This window comes from Dromiciops gliroides, chromosome 3, assembly GCF_019393635.1.
Source record: "Dromiciops gliroides isolate mDroGli1 chromosome 3, mDroGli1.pri, whole genome shotgun sequence".
Classification (NCBI taxonomy): Eukaryota; Metazoa; Chordata; class Mammalia; order Microbiotheria; family Microbiotheriidae; genus Dromiciops; species Dromiciops gliroides.
Window position 1 is genome coordinate 153,268,021 of NC_057863.1, and position 19,491 is coordinate 153,287,511.

General features: G+C 37.8%; 1 protein-coding gene across 1 annotated transcript in view; it reads right to left on the reverse strand.

Moving 5' to 3' along the window:
- ABCC4 (ATP binding cassette subfamily C member 4) overlaps positions 1-19,491 on the reverse strand; it is a 280,662-nt gene that overhangs the window by 167,257 nt on the left and 93,914 nt on the right. The window contains exons 11-14 of the mRNA XM_043990550.1: positions 18,248-18,439; positions 12,829-12,923; positions 12,159-12,245; positions 3,641-3,737 (exon numbers count right to left, since the gene is read on the reverse strand). Of these exons, the coding sequence (XP_043846485.1) occupies positions 3,641-3,737; positions 12,159-12,245; positions 12,829-12,923; positions 18,248-18,439 (471 nt within the window). The remainder of the gene's footprint in view (positions 1-3,640; positions 3,738-12,158; positions 12,246-12,828; positions 12,924-18,247; positions 18,440-19,491) is intronic.

Below are 19,491 nucleotides of genomic sequence, written 5' to 3' on the forward strand. Positions count from 1 at the left end.
TTGATGATTATTAAATCTACTTATCTAGCTCTCACCTCTCAGCATTCTCACCCAGGTTCCCAACCTAGATGTCTTCCTCAATTCCTCCCTCTCTATCACCTACCATATGTGACCTGGTGCCAAAGACTGTCGGTTTTAGCTTTAAAACATCTCTTCTATATGCTCCTCTCCCTCCTCTGACCAGGATGATGTATACCCTCACACCTTCACACCCTCACACCTGGACTATTACAATAGTCTACTAGCTGGGCTGCCAACCACAAAAGTCTCTCTCCCCAGTCTAGTACATCCTCTACTCAACTGTGAAAATGATATTCCTAAAGTGAAGGTCTGACCAGGTCCCTCCTTTACTCAAAAGACACCAATGCTGTTTTATCATGCCCAGGATCAAATATAAAATCCTGTTTGATGTTCAAAGCCTTTCATTGCCTGCCCCTCCCTGCCACCCCCAACCTTGCTAGTATTGTTACGCCTTTACATCCCTTCCATCTACTCTTAGATTTAGTATCAATGGCTTCCTTGCTGTTCTTTGCAAAAGACCCTCCAGTGCCAACTCTGGGCTTTCCCACTGGCTATCCCCCATGAACAGAGTTCTCTTCCAAATCTCAGCTGAAGACCTACCTTCTGCAAAAAGCCTCTCTCTGTATATGTGTGTGTGTATACACATCTATTATTTATACGTAACTATTTGCATGATGACTTCCCCATTAGACTGTGAACTCCTTGAGAGCAGGGATTATCTTTTACCTTTCTTTGCACCCCCACTCCTTAGCAAGATGTCTGTCAATGTAGTAAGTAGGAGCTTAATAAATATTTATTGACTATGTGCCAGGCACCGTCCTAGGTCCTGAAGCTACAAATACGATAAATGAAACAATCCCTCCAGATATCCTACATTAGAGTAGGCCTGAGTCTATATTTAGGAACAGACTTGTCACCCACCAGAACTTCCCCTATATCCCTTGATCAATACTGTTGGGAGTTGTGGAATGGTGGGGAAAGGATTAGACTGAGAGACAAGAGATCTTGGACCTGGACCTGAGGCAAATCATTTGCCCATTATATGACTCCGTTTCCTTATATAAAAACCAAAGGAACATATATATTCATTTATTCTTATCTATCTATATGTATATATCTATGGGGCAATGAGGGTTAAGTGACTTGCCCAGGGTCACACAACTAGTAAGTGTCTGAGGCCGGACTTGAACTCAGGTCCTCCTGAATCCAGGGCCAGTGTTTTATCCACCGTGCCATCTAGCTGCCCCCAAAGGAACATATAAATTATAAATAATAATAAATCGTAATTTATTTTTAAATTTATAATTTATAATAATATAGAATAAATTATAAATAAATTATTATGGGTTAAAATAATTTCTATCATATAAATTACTTCTATAGTCCTACAGCAGTAAGATTCTATAATTGTAATACTGATGAGTATGTTGTAAAGCCAAGGCATCTACAAAAAAAAGTCCTATCAAGTACTCATTATTTACCAGTGAATAGTAAAAGAATCTGTATATTGAAAGAGTCAACAAAATAGAGTGCAAAATCTATGTGGCTGTTTCACGTTGGCAACATCAGGAAATCATTAATTTAGATGCTGTTCCTTCTCCAGATCTCTTAATATCTAAACTGTTGCCCCTTTGTGATGCAGAGTCAAACCCCGGTGCTGGAAGGCACAAGAGGATTTAGGGCCTATGAATGGATAAAATTCCCACAATGTATTAATGCAATTTCTAGAGAAATCTTTGATTTTTTAAGACCACAGAAGAACTACAGAACTGGATATAATGAATAAATACATTGAACATTACAATAAATACTTATGTTTTTTAAATAGTAACAGCTTTTTTTTTTAAGAAGGTAGAACATTTGACTACATATCCTAGTTCCAACCTGAAGCATTGAGCCTATTCAAGTTATTATGGGAGGAGGGAATAGAAAAAGAAAACCTTCAGCTCAATTTACCCACCAATAAAAATACACCAATAAACTGCTATAATTCTGTGATGGGGAAAATTTCAATAGGTCTATTTTCTGAAAATATATATTCAGCATAGGGCTCACTGTCACAGCTTGTTAATTTCTGGAATATAGTAGTCAGGACTTTTCAAGGAATTCATCATTGGCAAGGACTTAATAAGAATAATCAGCTTTCCTCACCACATTAGGTTTTAAAATGTTTTAATAAATGCATTTGGTTTATTCTGTTACTGTCAGTGAGTCTGTTATCAGACATCGTAAGAGTCAAATATACTCTGTGGATATTACAAAATACCTTCAAAAGAAGAGACAGGTTAAGTATTCCAAGATTCCACCACCTCAAATTATTTCCCTTGAACTCATCTTTCTTTCACCAAAATCCCCCTTTAACATCATACAGTGACACAGAGGTGACAGTGCCAGCAGAACACAAACTCTGATAGGACTGTCCAAGCTCAAAAAGGCTGGGGAAACAGGCACTGGGACAAAAAGAGGAACTAATGCCAGCAGAAATGCCCAGCAAAATTTGGAGAGGCTTTGTACCAAGATGGCCACCAGGTAATGAATTCTTCTTCCAGGCCCAGCAATTCATGAAGGCCCCTGCTAAGCAACACCCATGACACATCTGCAGTTGGTTCAGCAGGAAGAAGGTCTCATGCTAAGGAAATCATGTATCTTTTGAAGTACTAAAGCAAACAATTCAACTTTGAAAAAATCATAGCATTATCTATCTTTTTATTTTTTTTGGACAGGCAATGAGGGTTAAGTGACTTGCCCAGGATTACAGCTAGTAAGTGTCAAGTGTCTGAGGCTGGATTTGAACTCAGGTCCTCTTGAATCCAGGGCCGGTGCTTTATCCACTTCGCGCATCCTCTATCTTTAAAACCCGAAGTGACCTTAGAGGACATTTAAGATAACCCCTTCGTTTTACACATGAGTGTAAAGAATTAATTGTTATTTGTGGTTTTTATGCCTCAGTGCGCACTGGCCTGGGGCTCCGCAAACTGCATGGTGCTCCACCCACTGGTTGTAGCCATTGCCAGGGCTCTGGCACCTCACATCATCACCACTCACCAACGCCTACATGGGCCTGGCAAAATTATAATGATTGGAAGCCTAGTGAGGGCAGTCATGTGACTGTCAGAGCGGCCATCCCATTGGCTGGGGCTGTGTGGGGTGTTTCTAGGTTTGGGGGAGGAGAATTGGGCATTCTAGGTGGAAGCTGGAAAGCGACAGGCATTCTGCTGCATATTTTCAGCTGATTCCTGGGTGGTGGTATTTTTTCAGGTATTATAATTTCCCTTTCCCCATTTTATTTCCTTTCCCTTGATCCTACTGATTCTGTTTGTGTTTTTTTTTTTAAGTTCGTTCTTGTTAAAATAAATCTTGTTCTGTTTTGAGGGAGGCTGCAGGTCTCCTTCCTTGCCCCAATATTGTGGCGAGCTGCTTAGCTAGCACTCCCCAATTAAAAATTGGTCCCCACATGAGGAAACCGAGGCACCTAGAATCACAAAGCTAGTAAATGTCCTATGTAGGACTTGATCCAAAGTTTTCCTGACTTGACTCCACATCCAGGAGGCCTCCAGTACTATGCCATACTGAAAACTAACAAAAAATTAATAGAAAAAAAAATTTCTTAATGACTTACATCTTTTAATATCAGAATCTGAGATGCATCCTTGAGGTACTGTAACTGATGAGTCACCAAAATCGTTATCTTCTCATGCAAAGTTTGGCAAATACAGCTAGAAAAGCCAAAGATATAGGACATGAAAACAAAGAAAGAAGAATGTGCCAAAGACCCAAAATTTAACAAAGTACAACAAAGCAAGCATGCCCTGAAGGATGTAGGAAAGAGTGGATATTAGAAATAGCAACCAGCTAAATCTGATGGGCTTTCTACAGAAATGGACATTTCAAAGTTCATGCAGTATAGGCAATCCAAACTCCAAATATGCCTTCTCTGGGTTGTCCGTCTCCTATGCAAGAAATAATATCCTTCCACTTTACCTCAAACTCTTAGAATTCCTTGTTTCCTCAGGCTACATGATCAATGTTAATCCTTTCCTGATAGCTTGTGGGGCTTGTGCTTTCCCCTTAAAAATTCTTAGTAATTATTTTGCTTATGTTTCATATGCTTTTTTAAGTATATGCTGTTTTTCCTAACAGAGGGAAGCTCCTTGGAGACAGGAACTGTTTTATTTTTTCACATGCATCCCAGGAATCTGGCATATGGTAAACATTTAACAAATACTGCTGACTGGTTGATGTCCAAAACAGAAACCATTATCTTTTCCCTTCAAACCCAGCAGTGTCCTTCTGAACTCTCCTATTTCTGGCAAGGGCACCCATATCATTTTGGACCCAAATCCAGAACCTCTGTGTCATCCTCAGCACCGTGGAAATCCAAGCAGTTGCCAAATCTTATTATTTCTAACTCAAAAAAACATCTCTCGCATGTCCACTTTTTTAGCTCTTACTCAGCAGAAAATAGCAAATATTTAAAATTATATGCCAACTGTTGTATGAAAGGAAAAATATACCCGTTAAAGTCAAGTGAAAATGACTGGTGAATAAGAATGCAAATGAAGGATAAAGAATACTAGAAAAAGACGAGTCTGTCATCTGTCCCTTGTACTAGCATGATGCCGGTACATGGCAGCTCGTTAAGAATGCATACAGATTAATGTAGCAAGAATGAGAAATAATAGATGGGCAGCCATAGTGCTACTTTAATTATCCTCAAAATGATAAAGGGGTTCGGGGAGGAAGGAAGGGAGGGAGGGAGGGAAAGAGAAAGAGAAGGAAAAAAGGAAGGACTCAAGAAAGGAAGGGATTCTACTTTTTAAACTAAAATTTTTGTTTTGTGGTTTAGTATAGACTGAACTGGTATCACATGATCGAAATATTCTTGGAATACATGAATTACCATCCATTCCCCGTATCTTCAAAATATATTGATAACTGATAAAATGTGAGGATCTCTTGGTAATATACAGTTAAAATGTCCAGAAATTTAAGTGGAGATATGACAGAAGTAAATACAGTTAATGGAAAATGAAAGCAAATTTGTTTCATTTTTAAAACAAAACACTCCTGAACTACAACAAAACCACCATCTTTCATGATACATTGTTCAATCCAATTTTCTAACTCGTTGAAACCATTCTCCAGTTGCTGTTGAGTGATTTTACAAATTACATTCGTGATCTCAGCCCTAAGTTCCCACAAAGAATGTGGTTTTGATTAGCAAACAAGAGCTGGAACATGCTGACTTTTATCGAGTGTATATCTAAAGTTATTAACTCTTAAAGTGGCTCGAGAACTTTATAAATACCCCGTCTGTTCAAAGATATGCAAGAAAGGTTTTCTGATGGGCATGATTATGCTGAGCAATTAAGGTGCCTGCCTGTGTACACAAAATTGACCCTAGAGACCCTGTCAGTAGGTCAGGCAATTTGAGTTGTTTTTCTGATGGCAGTAATGAATTTGTTCTTAGCCATTCACACTGGAGAGTGAGGTCCCTTTCTTATGATCTAAGGTCTAAGGTTTGCATGCAGGCAGAAGGACTGGGTCAATAACTACTTGGAGAGGATGATTGATTTCTCTCTAAATGTCAAGGAGCTTTCACTTTATCACTCAGCTACATAAAATCATTGATGGTTTCCCCTTTGCATTTAAGGTCCTCCACAACCCAGCCCCAACCTACACATTCATTATTACACTGAGTATATTCTTAAGCATCTTCTTGGGGCACTAAGCAGTGATATGACTTGTCCAGAGTCACACTGTTAATATATGACACAAGAGAGGACTGAAACCCAGAATTTCCTGAATCTAAGAACAGTCATCTATCCACTATATTTCACTGTTTCTCTAGGACTATAAATTGCAGAGCAACTTATCAATTTTGGTAGTAGGAATTTCCTCATCATGACTTCCCTACACCAGTAAAATCACAGGGCCAATATAGTCCAGGAAGTCATGGCAGAAAGGACAGAGAACTGACCTCAGAGCCAGCCAGACTGGGCTTCAATTCCTGCATCTGACATACACTAGCTGAGTTACCTAGAATAAGTCACTTAACTTTCCAACTGTTCTAAGCAATTATCTAATATTGTAAATTTAATTTCTCATATCAATGTAACTCTGTACAGATCTTATTCATAATACATCTACACTTATACATACAAACAATATATATCAACACAAGTCAGCACCTTTCTTCACATAACAAGTATGTGTTAGATACAAGATTTGAACCTAGGTCTTCTTGGCCTGACGTTAATTCTCTTTCCTCTATATCATGGCTTCTTAAAATAGACTGTGTCTATGTGCACATGCACACATGAGTGTGTGTGTGTGTGTGTGTGTGTGTGTGTGTGTGCAAAGACATCCTTCTTTCTAGGAAAACTCACCTACCCAGTCATGTTAGGACCTTGCTGGTTATTGCCTCCATCCTTTGCTTTGTATGACTTTCCCTACCTGAAATGCCCTGTCTCTTCCTTTGTACCAGTCTGTCCTTCACAAAAGCTTTTGTTGGCTTGCTTCTTAGATCTCAGCATCTCACCATGAAGCCTCTTTGTTCTTTAGCATTTATGGGCTAGTGATCTTGGCATTGATCATAAGATGGCTGAAATAACTATTTTCATATATGCATGGGTTAGCTCCACAGTGAGTTCCTGAGGTTTAATTAAAATCAAAGTGCCAAAGCATCAGGCAGTGGAGACACAAAGACAAAAATAAACCATTCTCTGCCCTCAGGGTGCTTAAATTCTACTGAGGGGATACAATTACTTAAATAAGTAAACACAAAACAATCTGAGGTGAGAAGGTATTAACTACTGTGATATGAGGAAAGGTTTCAAAGCAGAAGTGACTCCTGATCTGCATTTTGAAGGAATATGAGGAAAGTGAGAAGAAAGGAGGGAGTGATGGCTTATGCAAATGCAAGGAAATGGGAGAAAGTTATCAGGTTCAGAGAAAAACTCTTAATTCAGTTTAGCAAAGCATGCAAAGGGAGTAAATCAAATGAAGTAATACATTTAAAACACTATGCAAATCTCAAGGTACCAAATAAATGCTCTCTATAAATTAATTAACATAGAATAAGTCTGTGAAAGTAGGTAGGAGCCAGATTGTGGAGGACTTTAAATGCCAGGCTGACGAGATTGCATTGTATTATGTTTTAGAGTTGATAGAGAGCCACTGAAGATTTTCAAGATAAGATTATTTTGACAGCTGTATAAAGAACATAGGAAGTGCCTAGAAATAAGAGGAACAATTACAAAGGTTATTTTAGTAGTCCAGGCAAGGAAGGGATGAGGGCCAAGAACATGGAGGTAGTCATTTGAATAAAGAAAAGGAAGAGGCAGCTAGGTGGTGTAGTGGATAAAGCACTGGCCCTGAATTCAGGAGGACCTGAGTTCAAATCTGACCTTAGACACTTGCCACTTACTAGCTGTGTGACCCTGGGCAAGTCACTTAATCCTCATTGCCCTAAAAAAAAGAAGAGAAAGGAAACAGATGCAGCAGATGTTGAAGTGGTTTGGGGGGAGATTTTGTTGTTTATTATAGACTAGATCTGTGATATCATGAGTTTAGAGATCTCCTGGAAAAGATCTCTCTCTAGTATTACAGATTGGTACCTGCTCTCCAACTCAACAGCCCTAGAGAAATGCTCAGGGAACTGAGTGATGAAGTGAACTCAGGTTAAAAAAAAAGTCTGTGGGACTTGAATGCAGGGCCTTCAGACTCTAAGACCATCACTGGCTATCACAATGCATGGCCTCCTGAAAGGGACTTTATGGAGGTAGAACCAAAAAGACTTTGTGATTGGTTGGATATCTGAAGGAGGGAAAACTCAAAGATGAATCTGAGGTTACAAATAAGAGTCACTGAGAACATGGCAGGACCATCAATGGAAATACGAAGTCTAGAGCAAGGATGGATTAAAATTGATGATGGGGAGGGCTGTTAGGTGGTACAGTGGACAAACTACTGGCCCTGGATTCTGGAGGACCTGAGTTCAAATCCAGCCTCAGACACTTGACACTTACTAGCTGTGTGACCCTGGGCAAGTCATTTAATCCTCACTGCCCCCTCCCCCACAAAGAAAGATTAATGATGGACCATGGTTTGAAAACATATCAAGTTGTGCACCATGAGGAGCACTATGCAATCAGCTACAAATCTCAACTCTCCAAACAACACTAAGAAAAAGATCTGACTTCCGGGGCGGAGCCAAGATGGCAGAAAGGTAGTGAGCTCCTGAACTCATGACACGATCGCTCCAAAAAACATCCAAATAAGGTCATAGGAAAATGCCCGGAGCAGCAAAACTCACAGAAGAATGTGCTGAAATCATCTTCTAACCAAGAACGGCTTGGAAGGTCAGAAGGAGGGAGCTGCTGTACTGATACAGAAGTTGGGCCCAACCCCAGAGTCACTCTGACACAGATCCAGTCTCAGGAAGTCCTCACCAGAGAAGGAGACCCCCAAAGCCTCTGAATCAGCTGAAGCACCAGTGTCATCTGGAACTAAGCTCAAGTCTGGTGAGTGGGCTGAGCCCTGGGCAGGGGAGAGACTAGAGGGGTCTATGCTGGTGCTAAGGCAGAACTTGGATTCTACACCCCTACTGAGAACCAGGTAGTAGGCTCAAGTAGAAGTGGCCCAGGTAGGGGAGGGCCACAGGCTGGTCAGAGCTAACAACCACAACACACAAAGCTGGTTGATTGGCAAGTTGGTCTGGGGTCATCTAGGACCAGGAAACAGGCTGGGGGAGTGAAGAACCTCATTCTCCTTAAATCATACCACCTGGGACATCTTAAGCATGGGATACTGCAGCCTGGAAACAGTGCCCCACTTTAAGGAGCTAAAAGTCTAGTAAAAGAAAGGCAAGATGAGCCGACAGAGAAAGGTGAAGACCATAGAAAGTTTCTTCAGTAATAAGGAAGACCAAGGGGCACCTTCAGAGGAAGATGTCAACATCAGGGCCCCTATATCTAAAGCTTCCAAGAAAAATATAAATTTGTCTCAGGCCATAGAGGTGCTCAAAAAGGACTTTGAAGATAAAATTAGAGAGGTAGAGGAAAAAATGGAAAGAGAAATGAGGGTGATGCAGGAAAGACATGAGAAACAAGTCAACAGCTTGAAAAGTCAAATGGAAAAGGAGGTACAAAAGCTCTCTGATGAAAACAATTGCCTAAGAATGAGGGTTGAACAAATGGAAGCCATCTGGGAAAAACTGCCGACCTGGAAAATAAGTCCAGGAGAGATAATTTGAAAATTATTGGTCTACCTGAAAACCATGATCAAGGAAAGAGCTTAGACACCATCTTCCAAGATATTCTCAGGGAAAATTACCCTGAAATTCTAGAAGAAGAAGCTAAAATAGAAATTGAAAGAATCCACTGATCACCTCCAGAAAGAGATCCCAAAAGGAAAACTCCTAGGAATATTATAGCCAAATTCCAGAGCTCTCAGGTCAAGGAGAAAATATTGCAAGCTGCCAAAAAGAATGAATTCAAGTACTGTGGAGCCCCAGTCAGGATAGCACAAGATCTAGCAGCTTCTACATTAAAGGACCGGAGGGCATGGAATATGATATTCCAAAGGGCAAAGGAAATGAGATTACAACCAAGAATCACCTACCCAGCAAAACTCAGCATTATCTTTCATCGGAAAAGATGGGACTTTAATGAAAAAGAAGACTTTCAGATATTTGTGATGAAAAGACCTGAACTGAATGGCAAATTTTGACTTTCAAATACAAGACCCTAGAGAACCATAAAAAATTGGAGCTGGGGGACATACCTGGGGTCGTACAGTGGGTGACTGTCTTGTGTCTGAGGCTGGGTTTTGGCTGGGATCCCCCCAGGTCCAGGGGAGATGCTTTGTCCACTGTGTCACTTAGCTAGATGATAACATCTTTAGGGTTAAATCGAGGCATGAAGGGAATGCACTGGGAGAGGGGAAAGGGCAGAGGTGAAATCCTACATGAAAGTAACAGGAAAAGGCTTATGGAGTGGGGGAAGAGATGGAGAGGAGCAGGGCAATAAATGAATTTTACACTCATCAGAAAAGGCTCAAAGATCTTAAACTCATCAGAGCTGCCTCAAGGAGGGACTAACACACACACCCAACTGGTGGAGTAATCTATTTAATCTGGGCAGTAAATGAGCCTAACCTCAAAATTGGCTCAAAGACCTCAATCTCATTACAATTAGCTCAAGGAGGGAATAATGGACACACTCAATTGGGTGGAGTAATTTCTATAACTCTGCAGGAAAATAGAAAGGGAAGGGAATAAAGAGAGAGGGGCAAAAAAAGGAAGGGCAGAATGGGGGAGAGGACAGACAGGCAAATCCCTTTTGAAGCATGATAGAAGATGGATAATAGAATAAATATCATTGGAAAGGGAATAGGATGGAAGGGAAACAGTTAACAATAGTAATCATGAAAAAGAGAAAAGGGGGAAAAATTGTACAAAAAAATATTTATAGCAACTCTTGGTGGAGGCTAAGAATTGAGAATCAAGGGAATGTCCATCAATTGAGGAATGATGCAAAAAGCTGTGTTATATGATTGTAGTGGAATGGACTTGTGCTACAGGAAATGACAAACAGGATGATCCCCGAAAAACCTTGAAAGACTAATGAACATCGATGTATGGTGAAGTGAGCAGAGCTGAGAGGACCCTGTGCGTAGTGACAGCAGTATTGTTCAAGGAGCAATTGTGAACCAAGATAATCCCAAGGAACTAATGAGGAAGCTTATTATGCACTGCTATAGAAAGAACTGATAAAAAGAACACTTGTGGATTGTACATATATAACCTGATTTCAATCTCGTGGACGGGGAGGGGAGGGGGAGGGAAGGGAGGGAGGGAGGGAGAAAAATTTGGAACTCTAAATCTTATGAAAATGAATGTTGAAAACTACCCTTACATGTAAATGGAAGATAAAATAAATAAATACAAAGAGAAAAAGAAAACATATCAAATTTAAGATGCCAATAGCTGCTACAAGTAGCGAAGTCCAACAAGTAGGTGTTAAGGTATGGCTGGGGTCACGTGTATAGCAATGCTGTGGGAATGACTATATTAAGAGTAACAAAGTCAATCCAAGGGAAAAACCTTGCAAATGACCCATAATTAAGGGATAGGGAAGAGTATAAAGAGACAATAAAGAAGACAGTCTTAAGAGAAGCTAAAAAGAAAGGAGAGATGGCATGGGAAGTCTCTCTAAAACCAAGAGAAGATAAAGTATCCAGAAAAAAGGGGAAGTCAACAATTGCAACTGCTTCAAGGACATCAAGCAGAATGGGAACTGAGAAATGGCCATGGATTTTGGTGGTTAGGAAGGCACTGGTAACCTTTAAAGTAGCTATTTCAGAAGAGTGGTACAGGGAGAAAAGCCAGATGGCAATTAGATGAGGAAGGAGGGAGGGAGGGACTAATAAAGAAATGGCCATCTTGAGTGTTTCGAAGTTTTCAAATTATTTAGCAGTGAAGGGGAGGAGAGAGATGGGATGGCCTTCAGATGGAAGAGTACTGGTGGTATCATAACATGTTTTAATAACTTATTCTCTCTGTAGTTACAAGTATAAATGAAAACAAATCCATCATTTTAGTAGTAATTTTATCTTCATTCCAGTTACAAGTTTAAGTGTAAACACATTCACTATTCTACTCCTGAAGTCTACTGAGAATCCTTGGCTATCACTTTTTTAAAAAAATACTTTATTTTTCCCCAATTACATGTGAAGACAATTTTTAACATTCTTTTTAAAAAATTTTGAGTTCTAAATTCTGTCCCTGTCTCCTTCCTCTTCCCTGAGATGATAAGCATTTTGAGCCATCATTTTCTTAAGTGGTAAAGAGATGTAAAAACAAGTGATGTGCCTTAAATTAGACCATGAATTGTAGGTCAGAATAGTACCTAAGCTTATAATCTCTTTGCCCCCTAAGTTACACCTTTTCCATCTAAAATAAAGAGGAAAAAAAATCATTATTTGCCATCATATCTTCATCCTACAGTTCTCCTAAAACAAAGGAATGTGTTGGATTTTTTAAACTATAGAAACATCCAACAGAATGTTACTCAAATTTACTCTCAAAAGATCCCTGAAATCTAATACAAAATATTTTCAAAACAAAAACTTACTATTCAAATAAGTGCCTTCCGACTTCTCCATCTACAGCACTGAGTGGATCATCAAGGAGATAGATATCTGCATCTTGATACACTGCTCTAAAAGAATCAAGAGTTATCAGACTCAACAATATTAAACAAATATGATCGTCTTTTGCCTAATTCATGGCAACAATTTAAGAGTAGTACAACCTAGCCATAGAATCAGAATATTTTAAGTTCATCCAGTTCAACCCTTTCTTCTTCAAATGAGGAAACTAAGGCCCAGAGAGCTGGAGTGACTTGTCTAAAATCTGAGATTAAATTACAGAACGGCAAAGCCAGGAATACTACTACTCCAATCTCCTGGCTCCTTGTCTGCTCTTCTTTCCAATACACTACACCACCTGTAATCCCTATTCTAAGAAATAAGGCCAGACCAATAGCTAAAGCAACAGCATGAGAAAGGAAATGTGGTGTTGGGTCAAGAAAGCTTGCCATAGTGTCAGGAAGAAATGGGTTCGAATCCCATCTCTGACACACAGGATGTGTGACCTTTCACCTCTCAATGCCCCAGTCTCAAAAACTTAAATTGGATAACATGTGCCTATCTCCATTGGTAGGAGTTTCTTCATTCACAGTCTCCTATAACAGTTAAAACATATCTTGGGTCCAAAGAAAAACTGCTAAAGTTAATACTTACCTTGCTAGATTTATTCGAGCTTTCTGTCCTCCACTTAGTGTGGTGCCTCGATCACCTATCACAGTTAAGTCACCATCTTCTAAAAGCTGTAAATCCTATAACAAAGAAATTAAAAGAATTACACACTTGCGGAAGCAAATAAGCATTTATATAGAGCCTACTCTGTGCTGGGCACTATGCTAAGTGCTTTACAAATACATCTAATTTGATCCTTACAGAAGCCTGTAAGATAAATGCTATTATTATCCATATTTTACAATCGAGGAAACTGAGGCAAACTTGCCCAAGGACACACAGCAGCACTACCAGGATTTGAATCACAATCCTAACTATTTAATCTGCATTTCTGATGACTGGTCAAGAAGCAACCTATATCCATAGACAGATTCCAATGGTAAATTACAAATTTATCTGAAATAAAGACAATATGAAAATAAGTGGAAATTTATTACCTCTATTCCTTCTATTTTTAAATGCCAAGCCATGAATGAACTGGCCTTCCTATCTAACTTATTATCACCTAGTCTTTTATATTGCCGCCAGAGTGCTTTATGATCATTTTTATTTGCTATTGCTCACAAAAATCAGGAGGGGGAAAGGTAGAGTCATCTCCAATTCACAGAAGAAAAAATAAAAGATACGACTATGACTATTCTATAATTTTCTGAGGCATGGAGAAAGGAAAAATGTCAGAGTTGGCAGGAATATAGTAAATGTGGGAAGTAACACTGTACCTGTGGGGTCTCCAGAGGTGTTTTCAAATTCAAGTGTTATATGTGGGGAAAGATTAAACAGAGGAATAGATCAAGGCTAGACTTTTGAATATGTATTACCTATAAATCTCTGAAAAGTGCTTAGGGATGAAATATTATACATAGATTAAATATAAGATAATGTGGTATTTTCATCTCTCATAAGAATATAAGAAATTTCAACATGAGCTAATGTTACCAAGTCATATAAATCTCTCAACTCAAAAACTCAAATAATGCTAACACATTTTTATGTATTAGAATTCATTTATGTATTTGGATACACCCGAAATTACCTGTGTTTATTATACTGACTTCTGAAGTGTGTTCGGGAACTTCTGATGATGCTTAATTTAAAAAAAAAAAAGAGGAGTCCTTAGCTTTAATGGAATATCTGTAGCTAAAGTCAGGGTTTTTATTATTTCTTAGCACTAGTTTTCACCAAATTTACAATAGTTTGCTAAAATCAAAATATCAGGGAAACTTTAGGATTTTAAAATGTTTTTTAAAATTATCTTAAAATAGTATTAGAATCAATGTATTATTTTAAACAATGAAAGAAGGGGGTACTATAGAGAAGTCATGTAAGTACTCCCAATATTAATTTCTATTCATTCTATTCTTGGTTTGTAAATCACAGAAATGGAAAACAGAAAGTAAAATGCGTGTTATGTTGTGTGAGTATATGTGCATTTGATGTTGGTTGGAGAGGAGTACAAGAAGTTTGTTTTGAAAACAGACAGCTACAGACACCTACATGTTCTAAAATGTTTATAGCAGCTCTCTTTGTGGTGGCAAAGAACTGGAAATTGTGGGGATGCCCATCAATCAGGGAATGGTTGAACAAGTTTTGGTAATATGATTGTAATGGAATACTACTGTGCTATAAGAAATTATGAGCTCAATGATCTTAGAAAAACATGACCAAGACTTGAATGAAATAAGAAGTAAAAATGAGCAGAACCAAGAGAATATTTTATACAGTAACATCCATACTGTTTTAAGAACAACTTTGAGTGAATTAGGTAATTCTAACTGTTACAAAAAACCAAATTAACCATAGAAGACATATAAAAAGATGCTATCTGTAACCAGAAAAAGAACTGATAAATAGAAGTAGGTATAGAACAATTGTATATATTTATACAACTATATGTCTAATAGTAGCCATTTCTAGGGCTGGGGAGGTGAGGAAAGAAAAAAATAAATTTATATGATAATTTTATTATATATTTAAAAGGAACAGCAAGTTGTACATAAACTCATTTGCAGTTTCATGTGCAATCATCTTTTTTATTATACTATGTTATAGAAATGCTTGTTTTGTTCCATAAACATTTTTAAAAGAAAATAGACAGGGGGCAGCTAGGTGGCACAGTGGATAGGGCACCGGCCCTGGATTCAGGAGGACCTGAGTTCAAATCCGGCCTCAGACACTTAACACTTACTAGCTGTGTGACCCTGGGCAAGTCACTTAACCCCAACTGCCTCACTAAAAAAAAAAAAAAAAAGAAAAAGAAAATAGACAGCTATTGGTAATCCTCCTAAATTAGGAAGGAGACTGGAAATATGGCAGGCAGTGGCATTAGACTGTAAGCTCCCTGCTGAGGACAGGGAATATCTTTTGTTTTTGATTTGTATCCCTCATGCTTAATAAATACTAGTTGATTGACTTCTTTGATAGTTCAAAATGAAACATCACTGTGGGTACTAGAATATAGTTAAATTCTGAACTTTCATATGAAAATTAAAGAATGATAGAAATTGGTTCCCAGGCCCTAAAACAAATCAGGATATGGCCAAATTCTAATAAAAGCTGAAAATAAAATAAAAAGGACTAATATCATAGGTCTTCAGTTTGTACAGGTTCACATACTTCTGATTCTGGAAATTACCAAAAAAAAACCCTGTAACATGAAGAATTTTAAAGAAAAGGCAGGGGGAAATTTCATTTCAGAAGCCTGGAAACAAAGAGGTTCCACAAGTCTAGATAATGTCTGGCAGGTTAAAATTCCAAGTATTTCTTGAGTTTTAAAGCCAAACAAATGAACTAAAAATCATCATTGTCAACATCTATCAAGAACATTTTCTGAATGGAGTACAGGCTGAGGCCTGTGCAAGAATATACATATGGACAGTAGAATACTGAACTCAAGCAATGGTTAATGCAGATCCACCCAAAGAGTCCATGAATGCACCCTGGCTCAGCCACAAGCCTCCAGCAGGTGCTTGTTCAAAAGTAGGATGAAGGAATGATGATGACCTATGATGGGTAGTCATATGTGTTACACAGGCAGCTAGGTGGTATAATGGACAGCTGAATTCAAATCCTACCTCAGACACTTACTAGCAGTAGGACCTGGGCAAGAAACTTGGCATGCCTGCCTCAGTTTCCTCATTTGTAAAATGATGATAAATAGCACATACCTCCCAGTGTTATTACGAGAATGAAATGAGATATCTGCAAAGCACCTAGCAAATCTTAAAGCACTATATAAATGCTGTTATCATTATTTCAAAGAACAGAAGTTACTGTTTTTGTTATAAAAGTAAGATTATCTTTAAAGGCAAAAGGGCTTAAGGTTAAGAGACTTGAAAACAGTAAAATGCACCAACCTCCAACCGTTCCCCTTCTTTCTTTCTTACTTACATACTTATTTATTTATTTAGCGGGGCAATTTGGGTTAAGTGACTTGCCCAGGGTCACACAGCTAGTGTCAAGTGTCTGAGGCCAGATTTGAACTCAGGTCCCCCTGAATCCAGGGCTGGTGCTTTATCCACTGCGCCACCTAGCTGCCCCTTCTAATTTATTTCTTCTCTCTTTCAACCACCCTGCCCCATAAAATCTTCCAAAATGTTCTCATGTTCTAATGTCCTCAAGTAGCAAATCGTAGATTCTCTATATGCCCTCAGTTCCATCATCTAGAAAAAGAGGATAATAATAGCACCTACCTCACAGGGTTCTTGCAAGAATCAAATAAGCTAACAAATGTGTAAGCCTATTATAAATCTTGAAGTATTATATAAAAGTTGGTCATTATTATTACTGGGATGACAAATTATGATTCAATAATTTTTTTTACTTCAACATAATAGCCTGAGTTCCATCTGTTTCAATATTCTTTTGCATCATGATTTTAGTAGAGAGCACACACAGAGCTGCATTTCTCTTCAGTAAAAAGACAAGTTATTCATTATTGATTTTTAAAAACATTTATTCTTTACTATGTTACTCTATTCCATTCATCTTTAATGTTCTATACTTATTTATTATTTCCTTTCTTTCTCTGGGCTATACTCATTATGTAATCAGAAAGAAAGTATCAAGGTAAACAGCTTACTGAATAAAAGAAAAAAAGCCAAGAAGAACCTAATAAAACACTACTTTAAATAGCCTCTCTTCACCTCCTTGGTGTTATAAAATGCTACTCAACAGATACTCTACAATACTCAAAAGTCACCAGGCAAACAAAATCACTGCTTCTTCACAAAGCTAGCTTGACACCCTCTGCACTATACCTTTGAAATTCAGGCCCAATTCTTTCCACAGAAAGCATAAAAGCACAGTAGGATGTCCAGACTGCATTGTCCAGACCCAAAGGAAAGAGCCCTTTAGCACTATTATTCACTGAATTTTAAATCCATAAGACCACAATATGTAAAACTGTCCATCCAAAGAAATGGATCACAATAAACTATCTCCTATTTTTGCAATGTTGTTTTCATAGTCCTTTGATTGTCATCCATTTTGTTAAATCACTAATTTTGTTAAAATTTTATTGCAAGGCAAAACACCCAACCTGGCCTTTTATTAAACTTGATCTAACCTCTAGAAACACAAAACCTCCCTCTAGCGAACGTAAGCAGTAGTACAAGAGTTTGGTTTTTTTTTAAAAGGTGAGTTTTCATAAATAACCCTGTCGGCCTTAATTAACCCAAACATGAATATTTGCTGGTGACTTTTTAATATGGTTCTTTCCATGATCAACTGTGAATGACTGCTATGCTCAGAAACAAAGAGATCCAAGACAATTCTGAAGGACTTTAGGATGAAAAATACTGTCCATCCCCAGAGAGAGAACTGATGGAGCCTGAGTACAGATCAAGGCATACGATTTTTTACTTTATTTTTCTTGGGGTTTTTCGGTCTGTGTTTTCTTTCATAACATAGCTAATATTTGGAAATATGTTTTTCATGCCTGCACAAAAATAATCTATATCAAATTGTTTGACTTCTCAAGGAGGAGAGAGAGAAGGAAGGGAGGGAGGGAAAGAATTTGAAACTCAAATTTTTTTTAAAAATCAATGTTGGAAACTTATTACATGTAGTTGGGAAAATATAAAAAAGATTGTCCTTTCAACCTTTGTAAACTAAAATGAAAAAAAAAACAACATTCATTCAAAAAGAAAAATGACTGGGTTTGGAATGTTACAGATATGTTTAGCTTTGCTTAAGTGCTTCCCCCCCCCCCCTTCCTTTTTTAATCTTTCTAATTAAGGATCGCTCTCTGGATAGGAGAGTAGAGAATGAAAGGAGAGGGATTTTTAAAAATTATCTTTTATTTTTCTATCACTTTTACTGGTGGTAGAAAAACAAAAGATAATTTAAAAAATTAAGAGCAGTACAAAATTTGATGTAAGCAATTCCAAATGAATAATCAGCTTACCTTTTTCAGGGCACATGCCTTTACTACTTTGTCATATTTTTCCTTTTCATAGTCTTTCCCGAATAAAATATTACTTCGAACAGTTCCTGAAAATACCCAGGGTTGCTGAGAAACATAGGCAACTCTTCCTCTTACATTGACCAATCCCTCATACCTCGGCAGTTCACCAAGCACAGCACTTAAAAGAGAAGACTGAAAAAAAATATTAACCAAGTCATATAGTAACCATAAAAGAATGACTGTATATAAATTATCAGAAAACATTAGCTCAATTTCTCCATCTACACTACTTTTCAAGCCTGAGCAAAGGGCCAACATATCAAGGGTTTACTCTCTTTTATAATGAAAAAATGATAAGAAGAATATTTGGAAAATGGCAATAGGGAACCTATCTTGATCAATAAAGTAATGCACTGCTTGATTAAAAACAATAATAAAATGAATTATAATTCAAAATACAATTATCGACTCTACCTAAAACCATTAAAAGGCTAATTTTTGCTTAAAGTAATGCTGCCTGTATATTCTTGGCTAGAATCTCAAGTATATCCCATGTACTTATATTGTACATATTATATTTTAAGGCACATAGACCTATATTATACAAGTCTTTCACTTAATGTAATAGATGCGTTTTCTCCAAAATTGCAACCAAATCAAACTATACTTTTAATATTCCATGGCCAATTAATTCTGTAGCTATCCACAGGACATTGTGTAAAGCAATGGGATTTTGTAAGCAGCAAAACTTGTAGAAATGTATGCGCATCATGATCACTCCATAATCTATGTTCTCTGAGTTTGAATTTCCATTTCTTATGACTTCAAAAATATGAGCAAATCCATACTGGAATATATTGCCCTCTGTTTCCTCACTTGTAAGATGAGGAAGATGAATTAGATAACATCTGCGAATGATTATATAATTTTAGGTGTGTTCTTGACACTCCATATATGCTTTTGCATAATAACTATGGCCCAGCTTATAAATGGGCTATCATCCAAGTTTTTAAGTCAGTTATTTGCAACAGTGACTGAGTTGTCCCACAGAAACACTTTTACATAATGGTTATGTTATCGGGCCATCTTATTGACCCTTATGTACTAATGCACCATTTGTTATAATGTTTTTATTAGACAAATATCCAAAGAGTTCCAATGTGGGATGCCACCTTGGAAGAAGAAGAAATATAGAGCAGGGAAGTACCTTTCCTGGGACCCTACTGACATGCCAGAGAGTGGGA